General features: G+C 37.9%; 1 protein-coding gene across 3 annotated transcripts in view; it reads right to left on the minus strand.

Annotated features, from left to right (window-relative positions):
* PTPRN2 (protein tyrosine phosphatase receptor type N2) overlaps positions 1-22,805 on the minus strand; it is a 647,850-nt gene that overhangs the window by 568,643 nt on the left and 56,402 nt on the right. For all 3 annotated transcript variants that reach the window (XM_065050472.1, XM_065050473.1, XM_065050471.1), the window contains exon 2: positions 9,809-9,859. In XM_065050472.1, the coding sequence (XP_064906544.1) occupies positions 9,809-9,859 (51 nt within the window). The remainder of the gene's footprint in view (positions 1-9,808; positions 9,860-22,805) is intronic.

Here is a 22,805-nt window from a genome sequence, read left to right on the forward strand (position 1 = left end):
AGCTCAAGAACAGATAAAGAAAGCTAACAAAATATATTCTTGTCATTGAAAAATTGTACAGTCTGCAACCATACACAATCACACCCAGTCTGTTACTTCCAGGAAAAGAACATGATGGTATTGTCTAGTCTCTGAAAGAGTCAGTGAGGTAATGCAGTTGAAAGACCAAATATGGTCTTAAAAGGTCTAAACAGAATAAATTAGGTACTCATTTTCAGCCTTATCCTAATATCACAAATTCAATAGTCACATAAGTATTTGATGTGTTACATCAAAAACCAAAACATTTTCCTTTTGATCAGCATCTTCCCTTGATGAGTTTACAGTCCAAACATTAAATGTTGTATTATTCTCCCTTAACATCCACTACTGGTATTGGCTTCCTTAAATCACTCTGATCCTACCCTAGAGCCAACTGAGGAACGTGCTGACACCGCAGCAAAAGCAACTAAATATTTCTTCACTTATGCAGAGCAGCAGCCAAAGCTATTTAACTAAAGGACTAAATCACAATAAATAGTTTTGGACCACAAAATATATTTATTGTTCTGTCTACCTCTAGGTAAACTTTTGTTGCTGTTGCCATGGAGGTTGTGAGGCAGGAAAGAAAATTCTGTTTAAATTAAAGGCTTTGAATAGCTGATAATGGAGAATGACTTTTCATTAACAAGTCTTTACCTGTTAATCAGTAGTGCTATGATTAGTTCACTTTCAGGCTGTTCTTATTAAATGAGGACATGGAACAAAAAAACCTGTCAATGTTCTTTATTACAGAGCATTTATTCTAAGCATTAGAATAAATAAAAGGTACACTTTTTCTAGCTCTCCTTAGATTAACGTTCTACTTTGGATCCAATGAAGTCCAAAATAAGGACTTCCAGTAATAGCTATACAACTTGGGATAAAACTTCTGCACCCTATTTAAAAATAAAACAGAAGGAAATATATCTGTTCAGTTCATCTGTTTAGAACATAGTCACTGAAAGTTTTTTCATAAATATCATACTTTATGTGCATATGAACTTGCATCTCATATTTATAATATTATCGGTTAAAATAATTGCCTCCCTCCTTAGCTTCTTACATGACAGGTCATGAATGTCACTTACTGTTGAATATATTTTCACATTCAAGCTATCTTGAGACAAAAAAATGTCTGCAGAAGCTTTTATCAGAGTTTTGCTCTGCTGAGGCAGATACATTTTCAGGTGATCCAAGTCACGAGGTTTTGCTACTAAGTTCTCATATTCTTCAAGAAGTTACCTAGCCAGAACCAAAACATCCCCCCCTGCAAACCATAAATAACATTCTTTTTCTGTTATGTTTACTATCTAAAGGCATGTTGAGAGTCAAAACTCTGTTAGTGCTTGTCAAATGGGATGAAGTCTGCAACATAAAGGTGCTTATTATGTGATTGTGATGCAACAGTCAAGCAATGCACAGCCTGGCCAGCAAACAGGGAGAAAGAGTTTTAACAGAACATTTGAAATTTAAAAAAAAAAAAGATAAAAAATTTAAGTATGTCATCTTAAGCACAGATAATCTTGTAACTGTAAAGAAATATCCAAAAGGATCTTATTCAGGAGACATTAAAGTAGCCTACAGCTTTGCCTCCCACACACCCAAGAACACACAGAGTGAGTAGACAAGAGTCATTCATTAATGGCCTTGTAAAACTGGTACATTTTGCAAGCAGTCTGATTAATTTTTCCATATTTTAGGAAAATGTACTGTTAGACAGTATTACTGAAGTTTTCCAGAAGAAAGACACAGTGGCACGATGTTTTATAAGCACAGGGCTTTCTCAAGCAGGAAACAGGTTCAAAGTTTTCTAGTCTATGCTCTTATAGACACTCCTGTTAATTACCAAAGCACCTTGATCACTAATAACAATAATTAATCTGATTGACCCACTTAGCCATTGCTGCACTGTGACAATATTTACTTCTATTCAGGGGACAACGGCAAACATCAGTTTCACATTTAAAAGAGATTAGGTGAAATCCAAAATAAGCAAGTAGATCCAAAGTTATGCACTTCATTTTTGGTATTATATATTCGTAAGTAATCGACATGTTAAGTGGAAATTATTTTAACTCCAGAAAAAAAGAAAAATCCACCTCTCATTGAAAGCTGGAGTGCCCAATAATCACAATATATCTGTGCAACTGCCACCTCACCAATTTCACATCTCTGGTTTGACAGTTTTTATTAATGTTTTCTATTCATAAATATATTTGTGCAGGCTCAGGGATTTTTGTAAAGGTGAAAAATTTAGTAGAGGTGAAAGATTTAAAGAAAAAACCTGTCTATTATTCTAGTTTTGAAACCACACCCAAACACTGTGATTACGAAGGAAGCCGTAACACTTCCAAATGTCCCCTGACACATGAAAGGGAGAAAGCGTGATGGCTTTTCAGAGACACACTGCTGCAATGTCACTCCAAACCAGGATTGATTTGCTTTCCACCTCATTGCCAGAACACTATCCTTTGATGTTCTCTTCTCTACAGACCATGCTGTCCTTTTCAGACTCCTGTGTTTCATGATTCATCAGACACAAATTTTACTAAGAGTCTCTAATGCCTTTTTTCAAACAGGCTGTACTTTTCCATGGTCTCCCAAATACCGCAGTTACTTTTTTTTACTGTAATAAAGTGATGAAATAGAGAACATCTCTGAACATGTCCAACAAGCGTGCCAACAGCTGCTACATAGCTCTCCCAAAAACAGTTAATGAACAGGTCCACCACACACTAGTAAGATACATAATACAGAAAATACTGCAAATACCCAAATGTACTTTCATGAAAATCTTAAATATGCTAGTGTAACATTTTCTAAGTTACCCTAAGTTGCACATATCCTGCCTAGCACAAGTACCAAAAAGCAGCAAATAGGATTTGCCTGTTTTTTTGTAATAAACACAAGCACACATATTATAATAGTGAAGTCTTCATTCAATGGAGAAATACTTAATATTTTCCCCAAAACAACAGAAAATCCAAAATATTCCAGAACTTCAATCCTCCTTAAAATCAAGTTGCATTAGATGTTGGACATCCATCAACATTTGCACAGCAAATACATAATTTGTGTAGTGGAGAAATAGATACTAAATGAAGTTTATTCTTCAGTCATCTAGTCCCTCCACCTCTCCAACCTGTGGGTGGGGAGGTGGAGCCTTTTAACAAAAGATCTTGAATCAAACACCAAAAAAAAAACCACAAAACCAAACAACAACACTCAAACATTCACTGATTAAACAATTTTACTTGTGATACTTGCCCTGGTTCTGTGGTAGCACGGAGCACATTAGTATTCTCCCAAGTAACAAGTGATAAGATGTGAGGAAATGGCCTCAAGGTGCACCAGGGGAGGTTTAGATTGGATATTAGGAAACATTTCTTCATGGAAAGGGTTGTCAGTCATTCAAACAGGCTGCCCAGGGAAGTGGTGGAGTCACCATCCCTGGAGGTGTTTAAAATATGCATAGGTGGGCTTCTGAGGGACATAGTTTAGTAATAGTGTTGGGTTAGCAGGTGGACTTCATGATCTTGAGGGTCTCTTCCAATCAAAATGATTCTATGGTTCCGTAATATTTGGAGTGAGAATATACACTACCACAAGTCACAACACTAGGATGGAAATGCAAGTTTCCATATGACAACACAGAAGCATTCTTGCCTGAGCTGGAAGAAAAAGGAGGCCTGTCCATATGAAATAACACTCAGCAGCTCCAAGACTTATTTACTAGCAGAGGACAGCGGAATATAAAGGATTACCCATGGCTGGTGGTAGATTTATGGTTGTACATTCTGGCCACTCTCTTGGTGCTAAAGAGCAGGCTGTCAAAGTCCAAGTGATGGTTTGTGCCCTGCAGCAGCTATGACTTCAGATTCTACACACACACACACAAAATCCACAATAAAGCTTTTGGTGACAGCTAGGGTGGTGATAACCATAGTTATGTTATCACATCAAGTGACTTTTCCTAAGGAGCAGATTGTAACTTCACCTTTGACCACTACTCCAGTTTTAATGCCAGTTGTGTTAGGCACCCCACTGTTACACAGGCAGCTATTTTAACACCACACCAAGAGGAAAAACAGGACACAAATAGACAGTTTGGAAGATAGACAGGCTTTTTCTTCAAAGAGAATAAAAGCACCACACCCCACTGCAATGTAAAGCAGATGAAGTCATCATTGTCCTGACATTTTTAACCTCATGGTGAAATTCAAATGTTATTTCTTTTCCACAGTGTTTTTAACTGAAATAGCTCAGAACCATCCAGCATCAGTGTTGGAGGTGTTCCTGTCAGTGGCACTGGGCTCTGTGTACCCAGTAGCTTACCAGACTCCCCTCCTTTAGGAACCAAGGCCGTACAATTGATTTGTGAAGCAGCGGCATGGCTGGGTGGAGTAGAGCTGAGAAACCCTGAGATGTCTGAAGCTACCACCTCCTGCTCCCCTTCACACTCCTAATTATGCATTACAGCTTCTCTTCCACTCATTAATCCTGAGGAGGTCTGACACTGTCATTAACACAGGTGTTCTTAGATTTTCATAATTCAAGAGGAAGCCAGAGCCAACATTGGGGGAGAGGGAGTTCACAGGCTGATGGGGACCAGAGACTCCCAAACAAACTCCATATCACTGACTTGCTCCTGTTACATGATGCTGTCACCTAATTTAATGGGGAACAAGTGCAGGGGGAGAAGAAGTGAGTAAATTTCATTCTTGGTGTTTATTTCCACCAAGGCAAACACATAATTACTTCAAAATCTGGGTATGAACTCTTAAGTAAGACACCCATCCCCACAGCCACAGATTCTCAAAAATATGTAGGTGGTACCACCCTTGATTCCAGTTGAACAAACTATGTAAACAATTCTGAAGATGTGGTTTTTCAGAATACCATGATACAAGGGAAAAATACTAAAACTTTCTCCTTTTTGAGTATCATACCAGATTCTGATGTACTTATTCAAAGCATATCAAAAAAAAAAAAGTCCAACAAAAATTTGATGTCCTTGAACTAGTATGGAAGAACCACTGAAAGTAAATCCTCATATTTAAATAATTGGTCAGGTTTTTACTTCAAACACACGTGTTCCCATTTACCTCAGAATTCACGTCAAAAATTACAACATCAGGTTCAGCCTATAGGGTAGTATTATGACTTGAGTTACTTGTGAAGAATTACCACATCCTTGGAAAGCACAGAAATTCTCTGTACATACAGTAAAGTAACAGTATATAGAGGTGCCGCTTGGCATTATCCACTGAAGTCTGAATTTAGTCATAACAAGCACTGATTCCTACTGAAAGGCTTTGGAAAGCTTAGGCACAGATTTATACTGTCATTTGACAAAGTTTCTATAGCTTTTGTAAGAGCAGTGCCTTGCAAATGCAGATGTAGCTGCAGACATCTGTTAGCTAAACAACACTGAGGTGCATGTAATTCCATCCTACAAGGCAATGATCTGGAAAACCTCAAAGCGTGACACATTAAGTTCAAGAAACCATTTCAGGGACCCTGACTCCTCTCCCTTATCATCTGTAGCACATGTTTACTATTTATGGCTCATCACCAGCACACACAATCACTTATATTCCAAATGTTCAGGGAGCCCTGTAGCTGAGGAATAAAGTACATTAATATTCTGAACTATCTGGAGACATCCAAACTTGGAAACGCTCATGACTTTGTACTGCAATGCTTGGATGCCTTTGACACACCATGCTAACCTAAGTCCCTCCTAACAAGTGCCACTTGCATACATAAAGCAATATTGATTCAGCTGTGCACAGCTGTTTATACAGCCTTTCAGGAGCACGGTAGCTTCAAACACTCCTGCAGACATTAGACCATGCCTTCCTAAGAGAGGTTTAGTAGTTGTCAGTGAGGCTTGACTTAACGATGCACGCTGTACCAAAGACTGTATTTAATTAACTTCTTTGGTTGGCCTCACAGACCTGTTTTTTTACAGTCTGATCTTGTCTGCATGAACCCTGTTATGATTTCATGCTGGAAAGAAGCTTGCAGCCACAACATGTTTCATAAATAAAACTGCCCTGATTTATAAAGGCTCTGTTGATAAGGAGCAAAGATATTTCACGGTACCCACACATGGATAAAACACAGCACAAAGCTGCTTTCTGAAGCAAAATATCTGGAGAATAAACCTAATGAAAAGAATGCCATCCTTCTAAATGGGCAGTTGAAACAGTTTATAAAGGGAGGAATGAGGACAAGAAGGGATGGTTAGTTTGGAATGAATGCTTTTATCTATACCACATGGCATCTTTCCCAGTGGCACCACCAGAATTCAACAGTGTCATTTCATAAGAATAAAAACTACTCTTCGCCTTCCTGCTTTCAGGAGCCCATTTGTTTAAACCTTCCAACAAGGAACCTATATCAGTTAATATTTTACATGAACTGCTTTACTTATCACTCAAAATACAAAAGAGAACATGACATATTCCCACATATCCAGAAGTACTAACTTTAATATATGAACACACAGAGCATTCTAGAACAAATGAAGGATTGCTGTCTCAGAGATACTCTAAAAATTCCTTCTTGATGTTTCTTTTTTTCCTTTTCATACCAACACATTCTAGGCATAATGGTTAAGAAAAAAAATGCACACATGGGAAATTCTAACCCAGACACCAAAACCTACATGAACATGTGAATGTCATAACCCTCTTTACCTAAAGCTGTGTCACTACACATACCTCATTTCAAATTCTACTCCTTATATTATTCTTTTCCTTTCTATATATCTTAATTAAGACATCTTTATTTGCTTCCTGTGGTATCTGTAGCAGCTTATCAGCACTTATTGGGGAGCAAGCACTTACAATCTTATAGAATGCCAGATTATTTTCTCTCAGGGTCTGCAGCTCGTAAGCATTTCTACCTTTCATACCAAGTTTTTCAGCTGCAAGCTTTCAAGCTTCAAGCATTTTAGATGGGTGAAAATATCAGTTCCTCCAACCGTAAAATAGAGGTAATGACATAGCAGAAGTAAAATAAATGACACCTAAGCCACTTTACCCTGCAAAGTTCTAGCTTTGCAAAGGAAGAATCCAGAAAAACTCATTTGGTCTTTTTACCTGGCTTATCCTTATGCCATTAAAATAAACATGAAACAATATGTTCCTTTTTAACCACTTGATGAGTCAGTGCAGCTCAGGAAACTGATAAAAGGTTTATGAAAATAAATTAATATTGCATGCATGCTGCTGGAGCTATTAAACAAACATAAGCGAGAACACATCACTGAAGCCAAGAGAGACCTTTATATGATGAGGGAAAGTGGCAGAAAAGTCAACAATCATTATTACAGCCAGTCTTTGCCCTGCAAAATGGTGTATGACCTAAACAGATGCAAGCGATGCAACTGAAACAGTGATGCTGTTTATATCAGATCTTATAACTGGATTATATTGCTTTTAACAATCAGATTTCTTTTGAGATACCTTTTTTACTCATACAAATGAACGTTTATCAGAATCTTCCAAGCACTTAACCTCTTCAAAACAAATGAGAAGGACAGATTAGGTTTTTTCAAATTATGAAACAGCTCAGCTATTGGTATTTTGCTTATCCTTTTACAAGTCTAATGCACAACAAGTACTTCAAGTCTCCAGCTGATGACATGACATGAAACAGCAAATACTCTGATTTATGTCCTCAATAGGCAAACCAAATTTCATTTTTGAAAATGCAATCAATTCAGGTCCTTGGCTGGAAGCTGAGGAACAATCAAAACTATCAGCCTTCCTGCAGGAGTCAGACTCAGACCTGCACATCACAGCTGCTTCAAAGATGCTGCCCAAAAGTCACTGCTCTTTCGTACCCACATCCACACTGTCCTTCAGAAATATGCACTGGTGTGACAACAAAGGAGGCAAACTTGGCCATGACCTTGCAATATGCAGAGTAAGCTCTACTCTTGAGCACAGTGACCTCTACAGACTCTGATTCCTGAGCTTTCAATCCAGCAAAGCCTTTGTGTTTTAATACATCAGGATTTCTGAAGAACTTCAGAGATACGGTTGAGCCAGAACTGGTTTGGACAGGAAAAATAGGAAGGACTGCTTAGAAGCAAGTGGCCCTCTTCTTTTCTGGTACATATGTAAAGTAAACTATGATGGCATTTCAGTACTTCAAAGTATAATCATTCAAAGATTCTGTTAATTTTCCTCAAGAAGAGCATATTTTTACTTACATCAAGGACATCATTTAAAATCCACTCTAGACAACATTTGCCCATTTAAGGGAAAAAAAACCAACCTGCTGTGACGTTAAACACAGTGACAGAATCCCCGCGTATACTTTTTACTTAAGATCAGACATTATGAAATACCATTGATCAACTGGTTTATTACTGACCTTTAAGTTACAGTTATGCCAAAATAAGAGTAGATCTACAGAAGAGGTCCTTTCTGAATTCAAAGATACAATTTCCAGAGTTTAATTCTGCACTCTAATGAAAGTCATGTTGGGTTTTTTAAAACTGTGTTTCAATTAAACAAACAGGTGGAGCAAGAAGCCATAAAGTAACCTTTATAGGAACATCTTTATTGAAGATTTTGGCTTTCAGAGAACACACAAACTCCCATGATATACTTGTCTGCCAGATATACCTGTGGCCTATCATAAAACACCATTAAGTGTCTTGGAGAAGACCACAGCTGGGCACTGAAGATCACTGGCAGTCAGCAAAACACATCACTGTAGAAAATGCCACTTCTCTCATGGAAATTGTCAATGAAGGAGTTTTGCACATTATTCAAATGACTTCAAATGACACTTTAACAAAGTAATTACCTTTGGAGATGTTAACAAACATACTATTTATAAACTATTTTAGTCCCTCCCAACTCCTCAACCATATTTCTGTCTTTTATTCCCTCTCCTGCATGCATTTGCCTGACATTCAACAATAGCAGAAGTTTAATTTTATTAATATCCAAATTTAACAAACATTTAAGGTGAAATGAAGTTTATAATTGTCTCCCATGTTTGACGTAAAACAAAACTACTATTTTATGCCAGACACACTCGCAAAGAGAAATTTCATATAAAAAACAGTGGGTTTTTTTAATCCTTAATTATGAATCTATATATCATACAACAGTAATTGCTTCAAAAGATCTCTCTCTAAACCAGTCCATCCTTCATCAGGATTTGAATTATTTCATATAGCACATTAACAAACTTTGACTATGGTCAGAAAAAGTCTTTCCTACTATTCCAATTAGACTTATTCATACATTTGTGTTGACTTTTTTGACTTACTGAAAAGAAATTGTGAAGGAGAGCACAAGAAAGCTGCTTCTACAGAGTTCAAGTAAATGGAAGCAGCACAATCAAGAACAATAGCAGTCTTCATTTTACACCTTCTTTCTTATTAAAATAAATAACAACCTTTTCAAGAAAATGAGACTGATAATTGCTCAATATCAACCTCTAAAAAGATGAACAACCTGAAGGTAAAACTGTTATTTTTACCCTGTATTAAGACAAATTAAATGTTAGCATATTTCACTGTGTTTAATTTAATTACAATCTGTTTCTCACAAAAGGAGGTGATCTCCTTCAAGGTTGAAAGAGGATTTACACATTTTTAAAATCAATTGATTTTCCCCCAACTGCTGATCAAATAGTCATACCCAGTACTGTCTTTTTCTTTCCTCATTTTTATATAGATTGTGCTTATTGAATTGATCACATAGCAATTACACAGCAGAAGACAGCGTAGTCAGCAAACAAAACATAGACTTACCATTTACACAGACTTCAAAAGATTTGCAAAGGTCATCCTCAAACAGGCAGCCTAAAAACACAACAGAAAGGTGAAAATTAATGCAGGTTTCAAACTGTGGATAATTAGTGCAGACTGAAGACCTCTCAGGCTATCAACTACTCAGCAAGAGTCAGATGTTTCGTTGGCCTTCAGAGTCTGGACAGGGTAGTGCAGAAACCAAGGGGAACAGGTCTGGTTAGACAGCATGTCTTACTAACTGGCTATATCCAGAATAACCTTTGATATTTTTCTTCCCCCAAATTCCTCTGAGGGTTCAGTTTCCTCCATGCATGCGTCTCCTAGTTAGTAGTTGGAAGGACTTTGTGTTGTCTCCGTTTTCAATACATTATTATACAACAGCACAGTGCCACAGCACAAAACATATACACCAAGAAATCAGGAGTTTCCTAAAAATATTTTTACTGTGACCAGACAAGCCTAAGAATCAGGTACAAATTGCTCAGATTAGGCTTGGATCTAGGAACTGCAACCACAGACCAGGCCTAGATCCTCAGGAGCATTAACTCTTTGGGAAAAGAGTTAAGTCTTTAAGCCATCCATACCAACACTGTGATACCTCCACAGACAGCTGACAGACTGGTACCTGTCTGTGAAAAATATCCTAGGGGTTTCTTGCTTGGGTGGGTTTTGATTACAGTTTTGATGTTGTTGTTTTTCCCTTAAAGCAGGAAATTTGCTCCAAAAATGGTGCTTTACAGGCCCGTGCTATGGCAGCCCCACACCTCACTCTAGAAACTGCATCCAGGTTGGCAACTCCAGCTCATCCACTCAAATATTATTTAATCTGTGAATATGTGTATTCTATTGCCAGTATCACCTAGGTAGGGAAACATTAGTTTTTCTTCCCTTTATCTTCAAATAAAATGAACTCGTGCTGATGTCTGTGAGGGCAGCAGTGAAGTGTGCAAGATGTGTCTCTGCTCTGGTCACTCCACACTAGGGGATGGAAACAAGGACCAAGTACAGAAGCAGCGTGAAATACTGTGCTGTTAATGGCATGCACTCCAGTCATCTAACCAGTAGTTTCTTTACTTTGTTTTCTGAGAAAGAAAGAGGTAGAACTGGATAAAGTCCAAGGAACAAGGCTGTATTTTGAACACAGAAACTGCCCTGGAGAAGACATCTTCACAATTAAGCCTTCTAACTTCTTTGGGAAGTACCTTAAGTTTAGAAATGGGCACAGGGAGTTATAGAAATCAAGCAATCTTGAGCAGTTCCACGCTATGCACCAAAAAACAGCCAGGAACTTCACCCCATCTAAACACACAAGTAAATCTTCTCTCCCAGTCATGCCTATCTCCACAGAGGCATAGAGTCTAAGCATTGCTATTCATCAGAGAGCCAAATGGATTAAGTAGCCTGTTCTTAACAGAAAAACTGAAAGGCTCAAGAGTCTCTGCCTATGAATTACCCAAGTCCTAACTCTACTAAAAGCAAAGTTCAAGGGAATAGAGTGACTTATGTGTGCCTGCATAGCCTTTCAGCAGGTAACTGTATTAGCACATCATTAAGCCTGAACTAATATACTGTGTCTCTCAGCAAGATTTATTGGCTCAGCACTAGGTCTGAGCTAAGCAAGCGTATCTACATGAATTCAAGTCATTTGAAGCACCAGCAGACTCCCTTATAACTATCCCATATCTGCCTGGAAAGACCATACATACATAACCTTAAGCAGATCATCAAAGCCTACAATACACCCACCAATACAACTGTTCTCTTGTTCATTTAGCTGTGCACCAATAAGCTGTGGATATAGTTTTGGTAGCTTTTGAAAGGCAGAGGAAGTTTCAGACCAGAAAAGGCTTCTTCGAGCAGAGTTTGACAGAACAGCATGTGTCTACACCATCCACAAACTTTGGTTCATGACCTATTTTTGAGATGCATACCATTGCTCCAGTCAAGTCCAATGTAACAGCCTTTTGGCCTGAAATAGCATCTGAAAACTCACTGAAGAAATCTGATTGCAGCCTTGGTACCCACCCAGCAAAGCAGAAGGATGCCTTAACTATGCATTGACTCATAAAGAACATAAGGCAAGAATTATAACAGGCAGGGACCAAAATGCATCAGCACAGTGTAGACAGCACAAGAACAGATCTAATTAAAAGCGTAGTAACGATCACTTCAAAAAGAGAATGCTTGCAGGAAAAAAAAATAGTAAAAGACTTCAAGTACTAATACAAGCCAGGCAAATGAAAGGTACATTTCAACTTCAGTTTTCCAAACCCAGGAAGATTATCTTCTCTAAAAGAAACGTTTTTATGGTTAGAAGAAATCTTTGGTTAAATGTCTCTGCCTCATTGTCCTGAGAGATCACAAAAGGTATAAAACCAGAAGCCCACAGTATCCATTTCAAATAAAGGGCTGTGGAAGGTGTCTCATGATGGAGGGAACACAGGCAGTTATGTGTTTGATTTCCCATCCTGCAGTGGTTCTGCTATAGATTCAAAACACATCGCATAAGAAGCTTCAACCAGGAACATTTCTAGTGGAGTCACACATTAAAACAGCAACTGGCTCACCCAGACCGTGCTGATTTTGCAACACCTGGGAGCTGGGACCACAAACACCTGCTGCCCATGGCCACTTGCCAGAGACAGGCCATCCCATAATATACTGATATTCTCAGAAACAGAAAACTCCACATTCAAAATAAATAACATGAATATGCACAGGTGCAAAGCAACAAGTGGCCAGGCTACCTCTGTACAGAACTCTGACTGAAATGCACTCAGATTTTGCTTGATAAGTTGTGCTTTATTACCTAATATATTTCACAGAAGAAAGCTGATTTTATCATGTTTTAGTTTCTCTTTTAATAAGAACTGGTTATTTGACACTCACTGCAGCAAGACATCTGACACAGCCTTGGAAACTTATGTCTCAGAGAGCAAATTAATAAAGTCAATGCCTGGCAAACTGTATCCATCTATGAATACTTTGAAATAGACAAGGACCTTCAAAACTCCTTGAAAAATATTTCATTTCAAATTATTTATTGCTATAGTTGATTATTATGCATATTTCATGCAGCCAGTCAATATGCTAATTTAACTACTAATTTATCTTTTGTTGTTATTTGCTGTGACATTAAGAAGCATCATATTTCATTTTAAATATAATTTCCCTACTAATAGTAATAGTGGCAATAAGTCACCACTGAAGAGTGAAGTGCCATTTTCTCCATAAAAGCACTTAATTCAGTTCATGCCTTATGGGATCAAAATTACATTTCATTTTCTGCCAGGCAATCTCCAAAAACACATTAAAAATATCTTCAAAACCCATCAAACAACAAAAACAACCCACAAAAACAAAAACCATCTGAAACCCTCAATCTTACTTGAAACAGCAACCCTACAGTAAGCTCTCGACATAAGCAGGTAACAAAGACTAAAACTGAACAGGTACAAATCTTAATCTAGAATTTAAACACAGGTTTCTTTCTTAACTTGCATTAAAGATTCAACTTTATGGCTAATTCTTGCATGGCCCCCACATCCCAACAGTCATGAAGAAGGTTGGAACAATAACTTGTGCACCAGCAGCCACAAGAAGTTCAGCTGATCGTCGTCTCCCCATGTCACATAAGCCCGTGTTGTGTTCCCTGGCACATATTGGAGTTATTTAAAATCCAGTCAGCACAACAATAAGGATTATCCCATATTTTTTCACATTCCTAAATGCAAGGGCTCACCAAGCTGTGGTATATGCCTGCCAACTTCCACTATACTGACATAAATAATGTGCTTATAAGCTGTCTTCTTGATAATTTATGAATTTATTAATTTCAGAAGGGTTTATATGAGTAAAGTCATTATAGGTCAGAAAAGCCCAGGCTGTCTGCATAATCCAAATCAAACTTCCATATAACAAGGTAAGTAGGTGTCTCAGAGAGACGTCAAGAAGAATAAATAAATACCCAGTTTCGTCCTTCTAAATGCAGACTTTATTAGCCTGTGATACTGTTAAGTTGTGTCAGGTACAAGGACCATTTGTATTGAACCTGGTCATATACAGACACATTTTCTCAGTGGTTTTCAGCTTCATGACTGTTTAAAGTGAGGACACATATCTATGCTATATTATGATACATTTACATGGTGCATTCTTTGTTAACTATCCAGGGAAAGAGATTCCATAGGGCCTCAAAAAAACTTATACGTCCCTTTTCTCTCCCTCCACCCCACATCTACAGCAGTTTCACAGACAGTCAGCACAACACAAACACAAAAGACTGTTTCAAGTACAGCACCTAAAAGTTTAAATCTATTTATCAAGGTATTTTTCTCATGAGACACTAATAAAGCTATTTCCTTCATCCTGTCACCAGGTTCTACTTTCCTAAAAACAAAATAGGGAAGTTTAAATCACACTGGAATATACTGTTTGCTTGGATTTATAACAGGTGTCTCTGAAGGTTACAACAGTCCAGACATCAGCTGAAATCACCTGAACTTCATCTAGAAAAAGCTGTAGTAATTCACCTACCAGGAAAATAATTTTTTAAAATCCACTGCTCAACTAGATAATATTATATTTATTTTGCTGTCTCTTCTCCCAATTAACCAACTCATTATAACTTTACATTAAACATATCTTCCAAAATTGCCCCAAACCCATAATCACTCTATTATCTAAGATATAATAAAAAATAGGCTATAGCTTCTTTATCAAAAATTGTCTTGTAATCATCAAAGCAAGAAAACAAACAATAGGCAAGAACATCTAATTTTCTTCTATATCTATCAATCAGAAAATAGGAAAATACAAACCTCCTAAATCCTTTCTGTTGTTGAGGATTCTCTCCCTTTTCCTTTCATGCTCCTCATTCAACCACCATGTGAGCACTTAATATCTCTTCACATTTCCAAAGCACAACCAACTCCCTCACCACAAAATTTTAGCCACTATGACCTATTTTAATCAAAATAGGCTGAAGACCACTAACCTTTTCAATAGCTAAAGCTCAAAACTATCTGTTTCTCTCAAAATTAGTTGCTTTCTGGTAAGGAGACTTTACAGGGTAAGCACTGCTAAATACTTACTGCTAATGAGAGAGAAAATAGGGAACACCTGTGTTTGCCAACACCAGGCATGCCCAATGGGCCTCCCTGGGCCTTTAAGGTCAGCTGTGGGTGCCTCTAAATAGAGAGCACCTGTTTATTTTTCTATAGTGGGATGAAGAAATGTGGTCCTAGAATGACATTTCATGAGTGCTCAGCTCACAGAAGTGAGGTAGCTCTAATTGAAAAAAGTCAAGCTAGTGCACAGTGGCAACAAGGAATGATAACATGAACTGATCGCTAAAGAGTCAAACATGGTTTTAATGTAGAAAACTGAATGGAGAAGTCATCTGGTTGAGAGAGATGTATTCATCTCACTAGTAGAGGTGAGAGAAACTTCTGCTCAGTCAGCTAAAACTGGGATCTACCCAACATATCTTCATCTATCTGCTGTACATGTACACCTAACAAGGCTGGAATTACACAACATCGCAAGAATGGCCAGGAAAAATGTACTTTTAGCTGACCACAGGTTTTAAGCAGAGTTCCTCTCCATTTCCCAAACTCTGTGGTTACACAGGCACCATAGGCGTACATACATGTGTAATGCAATCATTGCTCAACACCTATCAATTACATATGAAAAATCAATTTTCTCTTTAGTTTTATTTTGGCATTCACTTTGATAATAAATGTTGATATTCCCTGGCTCTATTTTTTTAATTTTCATTTTTATACATTTTTTCCTTTGTTTTGTTTTTCTTTCTTTTTCTTCTATTCCAAACTCCTCCATTCTCTTTCTGAGAAGTTTTTTCTAACTCCTACCCATTCTCTTCTGCTCTCCAAGAAACCATTGTTCCACCACCAGAATGCAAGGATTGACGCACTAAATAGGCAAAATAGCACAAAAATGCTGTATTAATTGATACTATTTCTCACTATATAAGGTAGGTACTTTGTCCTTTTTGCATTTAGGAAAAAAAAGCAAACAACTACATCTCTTCTGTTGCATGTAATTAGTCCTGAGTCTGTCCATCACTAAAGAAAGGAATTGCTTTGTGGTGAAAATATTATTAACTTATCTAATTACTAATGCCATGATTGCAATGATGTAGGGTTTTTCTTCTGGGGAGTGCTGAGGAAAGGTCAATACCAAGAAGAATTGAAGATGTGAGCGGTAATAATAGACCAGGAGGTGAAGAGACAGGGAAAGGCCATTGCTTGGAAAGGTCCAGAACATTTGCCCAGGGCTGATACAGGCAGCGTGTGTTTTGCTGTGCCTTTTTGTTATTTTTTTCACAGTAAATATTAAAAGAACTCGCATTGTCTCCTCTGAAAAAATACAATTCTCTCAATGCTACATTTTCCAAGTCTTTGTTCAGCAGAGACCACAACTAGCTCACACAGCAATGGGGAGCACAGACGTAACCTGGCAAATGAGCAGCTCCACTCATGGTTACATTGAACACTAACATGCTCTCTATTTAAATACAAGATTTGCAGATAAAGCCATTATTGGAGAACAAATAGAAGATCATTTAAAAACTAACAGTAAAATTATTACTTCTTAGGATCAAGAGCAAAATCTTTTACCCACATCTATTCAATGAGGCAGTGGGGCGTCAAATGTGATTTTGCCCAAGTAATGCGGTCCCAAATAAAACATCCTTGTCATGCTGGTAGTCCATATTCACATCTCTACAATATAAAATGTATGATGCATTCCTAGAAAACCAGGAAAGGTTAACTGAAGTGCTCACAAGCTGTATACAAAATGTCATAAAAATCCAGACCAGGCCTTCAATAACTGTGATTCAGTACCTTCTTCTGGTCACCAGTTGCTATAATTAATTTCCTCACTGGGCAGTAACCTGAAAAGTCCCCCAACACCCATTGAAATCACAACCGTGACCAAGCAAAACTTCTTTTTGCACTAAGCAGAGAATTTGAACGCTGAACGCTGTTGACTCCAACAATTCCGCTTTGCTGTTTAAACACATCAACAAAGTGGCCTGATTTTTTTAGCCGCTATCGCCTGTATGACTTCCTTTGCCACACAATCTGTGGGCAGACAAGTCTTCTAGTATTGTTCATAGCCATAAAAAATTGAAAAGGTAACACTGAAGGTTATACACAGCAGAGTATGGTATCACCGGAAAAGCCTTCCTTGATATTATTGCACACAGGCCAGCAAGCACTGCAGTTCAGTCATATTTATTCTGTGGAAGAACTACTGTCATCATTATAGCTGTCAGCCTCATTTTACCCATCAGTGATTGTCAGTTTATTCCCGTATACTCATTTTACAAAATTGCAGAATGGGGGTGAATTCTAAGTCATAATTATAACATAATTTTAGCCTTCTTCCACTGTCAGGGTTAAGACAACCTGAGTCGGGGAAGGAATCAACCATTAGCCAGAGGAAACAGGAGCTGTGTTGGAGGGTTATGAGCTTTGGAAGATAGTTCAGATATAATTTTCCAAAACACACACATGGTAAAGAAGGTTATGTCCCACCATCTGAAGCGAATCACTCTCCAAGAGGCACATTCATTGACAGGTTTTTTCCAAAACAGTTCCTTAAAGTTGTGCCTCATGTTTTGAGAAAACTCCCATTGTTCACATAATCAAAGGAAATAAAGGAGATATGTTTATCATTTTCCTCTAACAAGCACCAAAATTTTCTTTTCGTTATTTGTCAGAGAATATTAATGAGTATCTCTTTGGTACTTAAAAAATAAAACTCACAGCAATTTTCATCCAGTTATATTGACTCTAAAAGTAAGTCATTACCCAATACTTAGGGGTAGCGCACCTCTGCCAACACTGTCCTCACCAGACTTCAAAGGCAGTAACAATTTTTCTAGAGTATTTCTTTGGAATTATTTGCTTTACTGTTCTGTTTTGTTTATACTGGAGCACAGCATCTTTTAAAAATGATGCCTGTACCAACAGCTGCAGTACAACCAGTACCCATCACATATTATCCCTTCTTTTTCCATTCCTCATTCTTCTTAGAAAATCACTCTTCTTTTTGTTCCATCTCTATTTCACAGTTAATTTGAGCTGGGTGAATTATCATGTGGAACGGGGAAAAACAAGTTGGCAAGGAAAAAAAGAATTGTATAACTCTGGAGTCTGAAGTGCATGAGCACAGTCCATAGTCATTTACTGCAGGAAAATAAGCCTAATCTGGACAAGAGCAGACATGGGTTTGGGAGCTACACTTAACAGATGAGCTCCAAAGAGGGAGACAGGACCCAAGCTGTGCTCTAAATCCATCTCTTTCTGAGTATCCATACTGAAGCCTGCTGGATATTGAAAACACTTTAAATTGCTCTTATTGCTATTATTGGGAATGTATTTGGCAAAACAGCTTCATACCTTTATCGTGCAATTTTGAATCGCATTATAAGGTTTATTTAGAGTGCCAAAATCACCTAAGTTCATCTCGTGGAAGAGACACTATGATATACACTTGGTAATTTCTTCAATAAAGAGTTTCAACAGTCCAGAGTAATCCACATTAATTATTTATGTGTTGGAGAAAAATAATGAAAGTCAATGCAGAAAGTCATAGTCTCTTAAAGTTCTTGAAGGAAAAAGAATAATATTAGGTAAAATTCAATGGACTGTGGCACCAAGATTTATCTGTGTAATTTACCCTGGGAATTTGAATTGCCAATGAAGCTGCAATGTTCTCTAGTATGGAACAGAGTTATGAGAAATAGGTCATACAAGGATACTGGTAGCTCATCAAAGTTAACACTACATAGCGAAGATGCCTAAAACTTTTCCCTATCCACAGAAAAAGGAAAGAATTTTATAAATGTTCATGTACTATATTTTTTCTAAAAGCCACCAGCTGTTCCAATCAATACAAATTATCTCTTGACATATAATCGATGTGCAGCACCTTGTGGCTTTGTTCAGGTCCCATTGTATGTACTGTATGTAACCGCGTACGTTACACTCCACGCATCACTCCACATTCTTGTCTGGGATTGATGTTGAGGGGCACACTTAGGACAATACTTTGTTATGCTCATAAAGATTTAAATCTATCCTGTATTGATTCAAAACTCATTCCAGACAGTAGTTTAAATTCATTGCAGAGTAAAACGATCCACTTCTACTTACTTTTGTGAAATTGCACCGATTTCAAAGAAAATCTGGAACTGAGAGTGAATGGTCCTGATTTTGACCAGTAATTGTGCTCTAATTACTCCTGACTCACCCTGATGTATCTGAGGTTGGCGTGAGAGCCAGCTGTCCCTGACTACATTGTGCTGTTGTCTCTGTGAAGCAGCTCTGCTCACCCTGTGATACCAGTGAGATGTTTTTTCCCCAGGATAGCTCTTGAGAGGCAGGCACCACAATGACACACATCAGAGAAGCAGTTAAGAAAAAGACTAATGATTAAAGCAATCTGGGGAGGAAGCCAAGAAAATTAGAGATAATTCTGAAACAAGACAAACATGATGCATGCAGAAAAGCACCAGAATTCATATTGTGGTTCCTTGCTAAGAAGTACACAAAACAAAATTTTTCTCTCTAGGAAAAAAAAAATCATTAGAAGACTAAACCTCAAAGACTCTAGAAGTTCATCTAACTGTTAAACTCTCTGAAACAAGAAGGAAAAACTGTCCTTGAGAAAATTCATTTGTTTAGGAAAAAAAATCTGAAGCCTGGATGCCTTCAGGAGTTTATATAGGTGCCTTTCACCATTAAGAGTAGTCAAAAGTCATTGCCATATCATATAGTCTCCAGCTCTCATTAACTCAGCATCTAATGCCTACTGGTTTGGATGGAACTGAAGCATCTGAGCAGCTTTGTGAATTACGGTGCAAAAGCCCGCTTTTTTTGTTCATGTTTATCATCTTTGTTATTTTTCTTCTGTAAACAATAACCTCCAAAGTGCCTGTGTGAAATTTGTGCCATAGGAGAAAAAATTCTGAGCTCTTCTAGAACTGATAAGAAAAATATGTTAACAAAGAGTTGATGTTGCATGTCCTCAGAATATCTGAATCTCATAATGAGGAGATATCAAGCTGCTGATAAGCCAGATCTGCTAGCAAGGTTAGCAGACTACGATCCAGCAGACTGGAATTCTTGTCCTGGTCTTCATTTTTGCTGTCCTGGGAAAATCCTTTCCCCATTGCTTTCCCTCTGTATTTTGCGTGTCTTCTCTAGGTAAGTGCTAAAATTTCTGATTGTTACAATGTGTTTATAAGTGGTCGGCAAAACAGAGACCTGGGCAGGTTTGGGTTGCTAATCGCCATTGTAATACAAATAACAGCCTTTGTGCACCTTTATTTAAATTCTGCACATCTCACAGAAATGGTTTGAACCTTAAAGAAAAGGAAGTAGCTACATAAAGGTACTGGGAAGCACTCAGTGAAATGAAAACAAGCATTTCCCAAATAGTACTTTTTTTAATGGTGATTTAAGTGAAGTCAATGTGCTGTAACTCTTCCCAAAAAATGCAAGGATTTCAACAGAAAATGTGAAGCAGTTATTTGCGTGTCACTGAACTCTACAGTACATGAGCTTTTGAGTTTATATTCCCCGAGAAGTGGGGTGCGGTGCTGGCAGGGGACTGAAAAGTATGGCAAGGGACAAGAATTCTATTCAGGACCTTGAACTGGCCAAGTATCAGACAGGCAAGGAGACCTCTGGCCTCAGGTGATAAGTTGTACAAAACTCTCTATGGCTTCAGGAGCACTATCTGCCATTCTTTCTTGACTTGCTATGCAGATGCTTCTAATGAAGTGATAGACTGTTCTTCAGGTCTCAACTCTGGTTGCTTCTATCCACTGTGAGTTTGACTTATCATACAGTTTGGTTTTAATGAAAGAAAAAATAAGCCATATATAAAGTAAGGAAAAAATATGTCTGGATGTTGTGTTAATCCTCTACCACATTCCTTTTGGATAAGAAGGAACAGCAGTCAGCATGATTACACTTCAGTTACAATTGATAAACCCTGTAGATACACGTCATGTGTACCACACTGGAGTTGTAGATTGTCATGATCCATCTGAGGATAACAATCCACTTCTGAGAACAAGTGAATGCTAGTGTTGCATGTTTTTCATATTCCCATCTAAACTTAAGCCGAAGACTGAAGTCAAGGACACTTGCATTTCTTTAGCATCACCCAAAGTCTTCAAAGCATATTTGCTGAAAAGAAATTCCATACAGAAGGCAATACATCCCACAAAAATATGCAGGTGCTTCAATGAATTTCTACACATCTCATCATAACAGCCTGTCTTATATAAAGCCAAATACCTTTCACCGCCTGCATTCATGCAGCAGTCTTTACTCCCATCATTACAGCCTCCTCTGTGCTCATTCCCTATCCTGTCGTGGATGTTCTTCGCTCCTGAGAGCTACCAGGTAGAAGGCACAAAATGGAAAACAGAAGAGAATGGAGAATTTTGCGTCAGTATTCACCAACGGGAAACCACTGCCCAGGTCCCTCCGCTGCCCCACAAAGCTGCTCTCAACTCCAGAGCCGGCTGTGCCTATTGAATCTGGCCTCTCGCTAGGAGAGGCACAACGAGTTCAAATGGAAAAGCCAGTGGCCGAGATAAGAACAGACCTGAGCTTTCCTGGGAGCACCTTACCCTGACTTGCCAGGAGCGTTGCCTCGGGATTTCAGAGAGTCTAGCAGAAGGGGGCTCTCTCATTTCTTGCCGGCATCCTAAGAACAGAAGTTGTTTTACAATAATCTCATTGATAGTTTGCAAGCCTATTCCAAACTTTCATTAATTCAAGACTGGATTTTATTTTTTTCCTCCAAAAATGCTTGGTGATAAGATTTCATGAAGTTCCAGACATGAGTCTTCAGTTTACAATTGACTGTAAGTTGACTGGCATTTGCATAATTCTGTGAGATGTGATATTCAATGAGGTTTAGAACCAGTCTGGCACCTCATATGGGAGCCTTCTTAAGAATCCTTAAATTATTTTAATGAACCAGTATTATTCAAAAAAATGGGGTTTTTTTTCCTTCAGGATTTGAACTTCAGCCAAAACACTAAGCCATAATCTTTAAAAGTATACTTGGAGACTACTTTCTTTTTGATTAATATCTTACAAATCTACTCTTCTTTCTGAATTTAATACTCTGCAGACAGCAGAAAACAATGTGTGTGCAATGTTTTGTACATGAATATAAATCCTAAGACCCTTAAAAGAAATAAGAAAAAATTAATCACCCAAACAAAACAAAGCTTTGTGACCCTTATCCCTTTATCCTCTGTTCTACAAACTATACTTCATGCAGCAGAAGCACAGCAACAAGAATGCCCAAATGAGTACATGAATATGATTTTTTTACAGTGCAACCTCATTTGAAGTGTCTTTTCAAACAGACATGAGATTGCAACAAGAATGTCTGAAGGCTCTGAAATCGTTCCATAAAAGTTATGTCAAAAACTCAAAACATGGAAGAGCGATGTGTTATTACACACTAGTCTGTACAAAGAAACAATACACAGCTACTCCTCTTTGTTTAGCTATTCTGTGAATAAAGCTTTGTTACCGATTCACATCGAATACGAGCCCTTTTGAGAAGGTGGTCTCAGTTTCCTGCAGACAGTTGAAGAGTATCAGGTCGAGGATCAGAACAACAATCACTGTATCTACAGTTCTATTCATTTCGTATAATATTTTGGAATGTTTTCACTGAGGGGCACATGGAAAAAAAATTGGAGTTCACAGATTATGAGCTGTATTGTTATTCTGCTGTTGAAAAACACGCACTGCAGAATCTCGGCTGGAACTTGGTTTGGGATAACCTGAGGATTTTTACACCTGAGGGTTTTGTCTATTAATTCAACCTCCCTTTAGCTATTAATATAATGCCAGAATAACTAGAACAGAAAATACTTTGCACCGCTTTCTGTGCAATCACCACTAACAGTTTTAATCATCTT

This window comes from Columba livia, chromosome 2 (assembly GCF_036013475.1).
Source record: "Columba livia isolate bColLiv1 breed racing homer chromosome 2, bColLiv1.pat.W.v2, whole genome shotgun sequence".
NCBI lineage: Eukaryota > Metazoa > Chordata > Aves > Columbiformes > Columbidae > Columba > Columba livia.